Source organism: Pteropus alecto, unplaced genomic scaffold, assembly GCF_000325575.1.
Source record: "Pteropus alecto unplaced genomic scaffold, ASM32557v1 scaffold44, whole genome shotgun sequence".
NCBI lineage: Eukaryota > Metazoa > Chordata > Mammalia > Chiroptera > Pteropodidae > Pteropus > Pteropus alecto.
This window is the reverse complement of record NW_006436812.1, coordinates 4,816,358-4,826,005: the sequence shown is the minus strand read 5'-3', so window position 1 is coordinate 4,826,005 and position 9,648 is coordinate 4,816,358. Positions and strand designations below refer to the sequence as shown.

Sequence of the window (9,648 nt, the reverse complement as noted above, 5' to 3'; positions counted from 1 at the left end):
CCTTATTTAGCTGTTCATTCAGCCCTCATTTGTCTCACAGGAGTAATTGCTCTCTACATGTGTATATTTGAGTTTGCTCATGGGAGTTCAGCTTCCACCTTTACTGCCACCATCTTGGACCTCATAGAGGCCTTACTGAGTACCTGTTCTTGTGCTCTGCATTTTATTTTGGATTTACCATCTGATCCTCTTGATAGCCCTGGGAGTTAAGCTCTGCCATTCCTATTTTGTTGGACACTTGAGGCTTGCCAGTAGTTATGTGGGGAGCCATGGTTCAGATGCAGGCTGTTAAGACTTTTCCTGAGCCAGACACTGCCAGGCACTGTATTTGCAGTGTATCACTTAATTCCCCAGTACCTCTGTACAGGCCAGACTTGTATGATGTTCATTTTAGGGCTGAGCAAACTGCACCTGAGAAGTAGGTCACTTTCTAGGACTGCCAGATCTAGGATTCAGATCCAGGTCCTCCTGCCTGCCCCAGAGCCTGTACTCGTCAACTATGCACCAGCACCACCCTGCCCAGAGTTTAGAAACCTAGTGGTTGGGGTGGTGTACCTCCCTCCAATATACCCCCATCTTCTCCCAGGAAAACGAGATTTAAATTTTATTCTTTTTCTTGGGAAATTTAACCAGGGGTCTTAAAATATTTTCACAGCTGTGGACCTAGGGGCCTTGTGGATGGCTGCGTAAACTTGAATGAAGCTACAAGGAATTGTTTTTTGGCTTTCTAGAAGAAAACATAGCAAAGACTAATGAGGGAGTGTACTTTAGCCACACTTTTCATTTTGATAAGGATAACTGCTAAACCTCAGCAGCTGTGTCCTCAGGCAGCTACTTTACAACTGTCCCTCCTGGCCTGGAGTTCCCATCTCCATAAAGGGATGTGATACTAGGGCCAGCCTCACAGCCAGGCAGCTTAAGCCCCTACACACCCCAGCCCCCAGCCTTAAGAGTGCTCAGCAAACGGAAACCTTGGGGGCCTTTATGTGGGTTCCCACTGACCTTCATAGTGACGCTGAGGCAGGTGTAGAGCTGGTGCGGACTTTGTACAAATCAGACCCTGTACAGGCATGCCCTTCTGAAGGGCACAGGTGAGGGCTAAAAGCTCATCTCTTATTTTGCTTCCTAAGCCAGGGCTCGGCAGCATTCTCCTAGAGGATGTGCCCCTTTCTCATTTGAACAAAGGCACCCTGTAGGCTTGCAGCACCTCTTGGAAGATGTTGATAGACCTGTTTTACAGATAGATGGTAGGGGCCACAGTGTGCACTATGGACTGGCTACTCTTAGCTTCTCCCACGGGTGAAAATGCACTTCTGGGTGGGTAGTTGTTTCCTTGTGCAGCTTGTAGAAGGAAAAGACACCCCAAACTGATTTCAGTTAGGGAGATGACAGTGTTCACATGTTAAATGTCATCATCCAGACTATTTCAAGAGTGGGAAAGATGGAGATTATTTTTGTCACTGTGGATTTGTGGCTTGAAAGATTAATAAGTTAAGCTAGTCAGATGTCTAAACTTCAGTTCTATTGATATTTGGGGCTGGAGCATTCTGTGAGTTGTTTTGTGCATTGCAGGATGCTTAGCGGCATACCTGTCCACTACCAGAGGTGGCCATATACCCCCATTAGATACTATTTGCAGCCTTCCACCCAAAGTTATGACAGCCCATACTGTTGCCAGACATGGCTTACTTTCCCTGGGCTGCCTAATCAATTGAGAACCCTGAGCCAGGTGGAGGGAACAGTCTCCCAGAAGGAAAGCACAGGAGAAAAGTGTGGCTGATTAACTTGTGCTGAGGTGACAGCAGGAACAGTAAAGGCCTTTTTGGAGCCAATGTTTTAGCGGGGAAAGCAGCTGGTAAAAAGAAACAGGGTCCTTTCAGCTAGTGGTTAAGTGCTCCCAAGGCAACGACCAGGGCTTTGGGATGCTGAATGCTTGCTTATATGCGGTGGCTGGGAAAGGTTTCTCTAAGGTGGTGAATTGAGCCCTGTCACTGCATAGCAGGCTGAGGACCAAAATGTAAAGGCCTTGTGGCAGGAGATGTGAGAACATAATGGCAAGGATTTAATATTTTATTCAGAATATATTGGAAGGTTTTAAGCAGAGATGAAAGAGAATCTTTTGTTTTTTAAAAAATCACTGCTTGGTAGAGAGGGGATGTGAAGGGAACAAGATGGGTCCTGAGGGTGAGGAAAAGGATGGCCAGGCAGGGTCAGGTTTGCCCTGTAGAGGTGGGAGACATTCCAGTAGAGCCACTGATCCCAGGCAGTTGGAGGTTAGGGAGGTCATGGCTATGGAGAAGACTCACTTTGCCTGGGTAGGTGTTTGCCTAGAGGTCCTCAGAAGCTAGAGGTGGCAGTCCCCTTCTAGTTCTTTCTATTCTCCTCTCTAGATGATGCATTTGAGGCCCTGCGCATTGAGCCCTTTTCCAGCCCACCAGAGCTGCCTGACGTGATGAAGCCACAGGACTCAGGAAGCAGCGCCAACGAACAAGCCGTGCAGTGAGAGGGCCTAGGGCCCACCCTCCAGTGCCCCATTCCTGCCAATAAAAAATTTGGGTGTCTGCCTGGTTGCTGCCTCTTTCTGTGCACCCTCTCCTGATTCCAGGCATCACGCTCACCAGGATGGGGCCCACTCCCTGCAAGGCTCCTCAGCCTCGTGCTTGCCAGGGGGCCCAGCAGTACACCCCCATCCCAGCCTGCCCCTCAAAGGCCATGGGCAGAGGACTGAGGAAGCTACAGCCCCAGCCCAAGGTTACCCTTTCTGTTCAGCCTGCTGTGTTCACAGTGCCCCCTACCCCCAATACACACTGGCTCCGGATCAGGTGCCTCTTGTCCTGCCTGCTTAGAGGAGGGGAACAAAAGTGTAAGCCAGAGCCAGGGTGTTGGCTCTTGGGCGGGGGCGCTTTCTATAGGGAACCTACACCTGGGGCTGCACTCAGTAAAGAGCAGCTCTTCTCCCTGCCCTTCTCCACTCCTAATAAACTACAGATAATAGAAATGAGACTCAATTCTTGCATTTCTCATTTTTATTTGACAGAAAAAGTTGCTCTTGCTGTACAGATTTTAAAAAACCAAAATGCCTTTAAGAAACGTGAAGAAAGGTTGGGAGGGGAGGGTCACACTGGGGGGCAGTAAGGGCCAACTAATTTCAACTCCTGCCCCTTTTTTCTAGGAACACCTCACACAACTTCCCAAGTCCCAAACCATTCCCCCTGGAACTTAGAGGGGGGAAAGTGCCCTTTCTGACTCAAGACTGGGGAGTCCTGAACTATATCCTCCCCTCCAGCAACTCCCATTCTCATTCCCACCCACCCCAACCCCCCAAAACATGTGAACCAGGAAAAACTCACAGAGATTAACATTTCACAGGAACAAAGAAAAAAGGAGTAGGCAGGAAAGTAGGGAGCCCTCCCCCCAAAATGCTGCCAGGGTTCAAAGGGGGGGTGGACAAGCACCCCTCCTGCAGCTGTTGGGGAGAAGGGGGTACTCCCTGTGGCTCCAAAACTTGGGGTATGGTGGGAGTCCCCAAAAAACATTCATGGAGACCTGCAACAGAAAAGACTGCCATCAATGCAGAGTCCCAGCCAGAGCTCTCAGAAAGGAGCCAGGTCTTGGAGTATGACAACACACCTGGAGGAACGGTGCCGTGTGGAGCGGGGGCTAGGTGTATCCCTCCTGCGCTTCTGGCCTGGGGAACGGCTATCTCCACGCTGGCCTCTCCGGGAACCCCGCTCACTGCTGCTGCTGCAACATAGGACAGACGTCAGACCACACACCTCCAACCTCTGGCATCTTTGAACCACAAAACTGCATAAGTTGCTGATGGCCAGACCTGGCTCGCTATTTGCAGGAGGCAAAAAACACACCCATGGCCCTACCTCTGCTGGTCCCGTGGTGAGGGCTGGGGCGAGGGACGGCGGCGCTCAGCAGGCGAATAGCTGAGGGACCGTGAGTCCCGGAGGGAGTCTATAGGTTTCCGGGGGCTACGGGACCTGGGGAGCAGAGCAGGTCCCCATAGTGCCATACTCTTCCAAACCCACCAGCCAGCACTCAGGACCACCCACCCCAGGTCTCAACCACCAAACCTCATACCACACGGGGCCAGCCTCAGACCCACCTTTGTCTGCTCACTCACCCATCCGCCCGCACACCATCCGAGTGCCCCAGTGGGCAGGGCATGGGGGTGGGCAGTGGGGTACAAAGATAGAGACAGTCCCTGCCCTTGGAGGGGCTCAGTCTGGTGATGAAGGCCAAGGGAGGCTTGCTCAGCCCCATGTGTGGGAAGCAGCCCCAAGGGGACCGATGTAGGTGGGTCTGGGACCAAGGGAAGGGAGACACAGGGAAGGGGCAGGGTAGTCTTCTCGAAGGTGCTGTTTGAGCGGAGTCTTGCAGAACGAGGAGTTCACCAGGCGGACAAGGGAATTCCAGGCAGAAGGAACAGCATGTCCAAAGGCATGGGGTTCTCCTTAGACTGCAAGGCGCTGAGTGTGGCTGGAGCAGAGGGCATGTGTGGGGGCGGGCAGGAGAGGAGAACACAGGGCAGGCAAGGCCAGTTGGTGGAGAGCCTCACACGCCATTCCCGCAGAGGTGGGGCTTTATCCTGCAGGCCACAGGGCGTCCCGGAAGGATTTGTGGAGTGGAGGGAAGTAACCAGATGTGCGTTTTAGAAAGATCCCTCTGGCTACGTGTGGAAGAGAATGGCGTGGAGGCAGGGAGACAGGGAAGAGGCTGTGGACAGAGTCGGGAGAATATGACGGTGGCCAGACCAGAGCCCTGGCAGTAGCAACAGGGAGGCTTAAAAGCTAGATTCTCCGGGACCAGGGACCAGGCTGCACATCAGGGGCAGGAAGAGCAAGGAACCTAGGAATCCCCAATTTTGGCTGGGGCACCCACTTGGATGGTACAGCCCTTTCATCAAAACAGGGCCCAACAGAGTAGGTAGGGAGAGAAGAGCCTGAGTCCTCCCATACGACCAGACACCACAGACCTTGGGAGACATCCAGCAAGGGATCTCACACCCCAGGGTCACACCCCACCCCTTCCATCTCAAGCAAGGCAGCACTCACCTCCGCTCACCAGGGGGTGGCTTCTTGGGGCTTGCAGGTTTGGGCAAGGCCTGAGGGTCAGGCTTAGCAGGGGAAGGGGAGGAAGAAGTGGAAGAGGAGGAGGAGGAGGAAGAGGAGGAGGAGGAGGAAGAAGAGGAAGAGGAGGAAGAGGAGGAGGAGGAAGAGGAGGAGGAAGAGGAAGAGCTGGAACTAGAGCTGCTAGAGCGTCTCTTCCGCTTGGCTGGGGTTGGCTCCTGAGGACGGCCCTCTCGAACAACCTCTTTGGGGGCTGGGGCGGGGCTAGGGACCCTGTGGGAGGAGTAGAGTGTCACTAGGAGACAAGCTGCCCCAGCCCCAACCCTACCTTCCTTGGCCTGGAGGAAGAGCAGTGGGGTAGGGGTGCCTGAGAAAGGCCCTGGGAGCTCTCCCAGCTGAGCCCAGAGAGCCGGTGAACGCATTCTCTGGAGAGTAATGGCCAGAGCTGACCCAACCTCTGCTAACACAAGCAACAGGCGGGGCCCTTAGCACAAGGGATCAAGGTTAAACCTCAAGAATGTCCCTGAAGGAGGAATACGGCCCCTGGGCTCAGGTGTGGAAGCGAAGCTGGGTGGTCTCCTTCCTTGGAGAGCCAGCTTGGGGAAGCCCCTGTGTGTGCAGGCTGGCTGGGGGAGGGGCCGTCCTGCCTGGAGGCAGGGAGAGGGATGGGATGACCTCTGAAGATCCTTCCAGCCCAGGGAGTTCCTCTTGAGGTCTAACTGCCATCCCTCCTGCTGTAAAATTAAGTCCATTTCCTCTAGTTCTGTCCTCTGTAGAGACGGAAAACTTATCATTATCCTCTAGAGAATTAACCTTTGGAGACTTTTCTGTCCCAATCCTCCCCGCCAACAGCACCCCCACCCCAGCATTCTCTTCTACCCCCAGCTTAATGGTCAAGGCCCCCGTATCTCCTCAATAAGCCAAGAACCTCTGGACAGGGCTTTCCCTTCCCCACCCCCACCCACTCCCCAAACATTCCCTCTGGAAAAGTTCTGTAAGTCAGGTCCCCTCACCTCTTCAGTGCTACCTCAGGTTGAATGGGAAGGCTAGAACCCTCCGAGTCACTAGAACTGGAGCCAGAGGACGACGACGATGACGATGATGATGACGATGATGAAGAGGAGGAGCTAGAAGATGAGGAGGAGGAAGAACTCCGCCGCTCCTTCGCCAACTGCAAGGTGGCCAATGCAGAAGGCTGCTGGGCCCCCGTAGAGGCAGGTGGTTCCCCACCCTCGGGGTGGGGCACCCCAGGGACAGGGCCGGAGGACATGCTGTTGTGGTCACCAGCAGATGTAGTCTTTGCCAATGTCCCACCGGAAAGGGACTGAGACCCTGCTACAGGGGTCTGGCCAAGCAAAGATCGGGACTGGTCAGAAAAAGCAGACGGCACAGGGGACCTAGGCCGATCCTGAACTGAAGGGAGGACAGACTGTGAGGGAGCCTGGATCATTCTAGAGGCAGGAGAGGGAGCCCGCTCAGAGGTCATTCTAGACTGGCTTGGGGCAGCTGGTGGGGTTCTGGAGCCTGGGCCTCCTGGTGGAGTTCTGGACCTAGCTCTGTCAAGGAGTGGTGGTGAAGTTCTGCCACTAACGCGCTCATAGGCAGAGAGGGGTACCCTGGGGCTGGTGAGGTTTGCACCAGACAAAGCTGGAGCCATTCTAGCACTGGTGAGGCTGGCAGGAGCCAAGGCTGGAGGGGTTCTTGAGCTGGCAATATTCACAGGAGCTGTGGCATGTGCAGATCTAGGACCCACCAGGTTTGCAGGGGCTGGAGCCTGGGGTGTTCTGGAGCTAGAGGGATAGTTTGCAGTGTTTGGGGGTGTGCCAGAGCCTGAGAGACTCAAAGCTGCCAAAGCCGCTGGGGTTCTGGCTCCTGTTAGGTTCACAGCTGGAGCTGTAGGGGTGCGAGGGTCAGCAAGGTTCACGGCAGAAGGTGCCACTGCTGTTCTGGGGCTGGCCAAGTTCATTGCTGCTGCAGCTGGTGTTCTCGAGTCAGCCAGATTCACTGCTGTTGGTATGGCAGGTGTCCTGGCACTAGCCAGGTTCATGGCTGCTGCAGAGGCTGCAGGAATCCTGCTGGCAAGGCTGGCAGCTGGAGCTGTTCTGAGACTCATGAGAGGCACTGGAGCTGGAACTTGGGACATTCTTGCAGCAAGGCCAGCAGCAGACATGGAAGGAGGCGGCCGAGCAGTGCCAAGACTGATGGCTGTCAGGGCAAGTGCAATTCTAGACTGAGCATGATTTTCTGGTACAGATGTTCTAGGATGATCAGGAATTCGGGGACCCGGACCATCCATCATGGAGCCACCAGCTTGCTGCAGAACAGACATGGGTGTTCTGGAGCTGCCAAGGGGTTCAAGCATTCCAGGTGATCTACAGCGGTCAAGTGGAGTTGGTGACATACTAGGACGACTAAAGCAGCTCATTCTGGAGCTATTGAGTGCCACTGGAGGTGTCCGAGAACCAGAATGATTCCTTGTTGCTGGAGGAGTAGCAGAACGTGAACGATCAGAACTACTTCCAGATACAGAACGCCTACGGATAGCTGGAGGAGATCTTGTTAAGGACCGTTTGCCCCGAGTCATTCGTGGAGTACGAGATCTAGACCGGCGGCGGATAGCAAGTGGTGAGCGACTTCGAGAACGTTTGCGTGGCAACAGTGGGGTTCGAGATCTAGAGCGGCGCCGAATAGCCGGAGGTGTTCGGGACCTAGATCGACGGCGTGTCACTGGCGAGGTTCGAGAGCGAGACCTCCTTCGATTTGCTGGAGATGTACGAGACCGAGATCTCCTGCGGGTGACTGGGGATGTTCTGGATCTTGATCTTCTGCGAGTGATAGGTGAGGTTCTGCTTCGAGATCGCCTCCTTGTAACTGGTGGAGTCCTAGATCTGGACCTTCTGCGTGTCACTGGTGGAGTTCTAGAACGGGAGCGGCGGCGAGTCGGTGTTCTTGACCTTGAACGACGGCGGGTTACTGGTGGTGTTCTGGACCTGGATCGCCTTCGACTGACTGGAGAAGCTCTTGAACGAGATCTTCGTCGAATCACTGATGTCCTGGACCTTGATCGTCTCCGACTGACTGGTGAAGTTCGAGACCTGGACCTGCGTCGGCTGACCAGGGGTGTTCTGGACCTGGACCGCCTGTGAGTGGCTGGAGAAGCCCGAGATCTGGAACGTTTCCATGGGGCTGGTGATGTGCGTGAGCGGGAACGCTTCCGACTGGTTGGGGGTGTCCGAGAGCGGCCTCTTCGACGTCGAGAGGAGGTCCGGGAACTCTCCTGCCTGGCAGGAGATCTTGAGTGGTAACCAGAGCCTCCCCTTCGCCTACGAGTAACCCGAGACCTGGACCGGCTCCGCTGTCTTCTCCGAGAGGTTGACTGAGAAGATCCAGACCGATCTCGACGTCGAGTTGTTCTGGTTTTCTCCCTCCTTGAGCGGGAACGGGACCTCTGGAGCCCACGAGGCTTTGGTGAAGGAGAACGGCCTCTCCTTGAAGTTGTTTTAGTGCGTGGGGATGAAGCTGAACGTCGCCGACGTGAGGATCTTGACTTTTCAGCTGGCTCTGGGGAAGACACTGAAGGACTTCTTCGCCGTCTTGGGGGAGTTCTAGAGCGAGTCTCTGGTGAAGATGATGCAGAGCGGCTTCTACGGGAAAGTCTGGCCTTCCTAGTCAACTCAGGGGATGATCGAGAGCTGCGACGGCGAGGTGGAGTACGAGACTTGGTTTTGGGCTCCGGTGATGACCTAGAGCTTCTTCTAGCCATTCTGGATTTAGGTGGGTGTTCTGGAGAAGACTCAGAACTACTGCTTCCATCAGGAGAAGGGCCTCTGCCTTTGCTTGATGAACCTGATCTGCTTCGTCTAGGAAGAGCCCGAGGAGCAGGAGCCTTGGGTTCAGGAGAAGAATCAGAACCACTCTGTGCCCTGGGTAATGCTCTTGGCTTATCTTTAACTTCAGGGGATGAGCCAGATCTACTACGCCGAGGTCTGGATTTGCTGTCAACCTCTGGAGATGATCTAGAGCGGCTCCTCTGTCTAAGTGACATTCGTGTCTTAGCTTTAGAATCTGGAGAAGAGTCTGATTCACTTCTCTCCTGAGGGGATGCACTGGGTTTCCCATCAAGTTCTTGAGAAGATCCAGATCGACTTCTCTGCCCAAGAGGAGTCCTAGCCACAGTCTTCTGTTCCACTGATGATTCTGATGCACTTCTCTCTCTCTGGGGGGTAAGACACTTATTGTTGAGCTCTGGGGATGATGGAGAACGACTCCTTGGCCTAGGAGTCTGAGGCAAAGCTTTTGGCTCTGGAGAAGAATCACATTCACTTCTCCCCCTTGATGGTGTTCTGGGTATATCTTTCATTCCAGGAGAGGACCCAGATAAGCTATGCCTTGACGGAGTCCCAGAACCATCTCTAAGTCCTGGGGAAGACCCAGACCTGCTTCTCCTTGAGGGAGTTCTGGGAAAACTATCTTTCAGTTCAGGAGAAGATGCAGAATTACTTTCCCTTGAGGGTGTTCTGGGTATAGCATCAAGTACTGGCGAAGTGACACTCTGATTTGAGGACAT

At 54.1% G+C, this 9,648-nt stretch overlaps 2 protein-coding genes across 3 annotated transcripts in view; one reads left to right on the top strand and one right to left on the bottom strand.

The window, feature by feature from the left end:
• Positions 1-2,567, top strand: part of ELOB (elongin B) — a 9,370-nt gene extending 6,803 nt beyond the window's left edge. The window contains exon 3 of the mRNA XM_015591027.1: positions 2,391-2,567. Within this exon, the coding sequence (XP_015446513.1) occupies positions 2,391-2,503 (113 nt within the window). The 3' untranslated portion in view covers positions 2,504-2,567. The remainder of the gene's footprint in view (positions 1-2,390) is intronic.
• Positions 2,568-3,011: 444 nt separating this feature from the next.
• The window catches only part of SRRM2 (serine/arginine repetitive matrix 2), a 21,365-nt gene continuing 14,728 nt past the window's right edge, over positions 3,012-9,648 (bottom strand). The window contains exons 1-6 of one of the 2 annotated variants that reach the window (XM_015591026.2): positions 6,095-6,235; positions 5,757-5,851; positions 5,067-5,354; positions 3,879-3,992; positions 3,631-3,744; positions 3,012-3,546 (exon numbers count right to left, since the gene is read on the bottom strand). In XM_015591026.2, coding sequence (XP_015446512.1) covers positions 3,537-3,546; positions 3,631-3,744; positions 3,879-3,992; positions 5,067-5,354; positions 5,757-5,833 — 603 coding nt within the window. In that variant the 5' untranslated portion in view covers positions 5,834-5,851; positions 6,095-6,235 and the 3' untranslated portion in view covers positions 3,012-3,536. Of the gene's footprint in view, positions 3,547-3,630; positions 3,745-3,878; positions 3,993-5,066; positions 5,852-6,094 lie in introns of those variants that run through there. The other variant, XM_015591025.2, reaches the window with a different exon arrangement.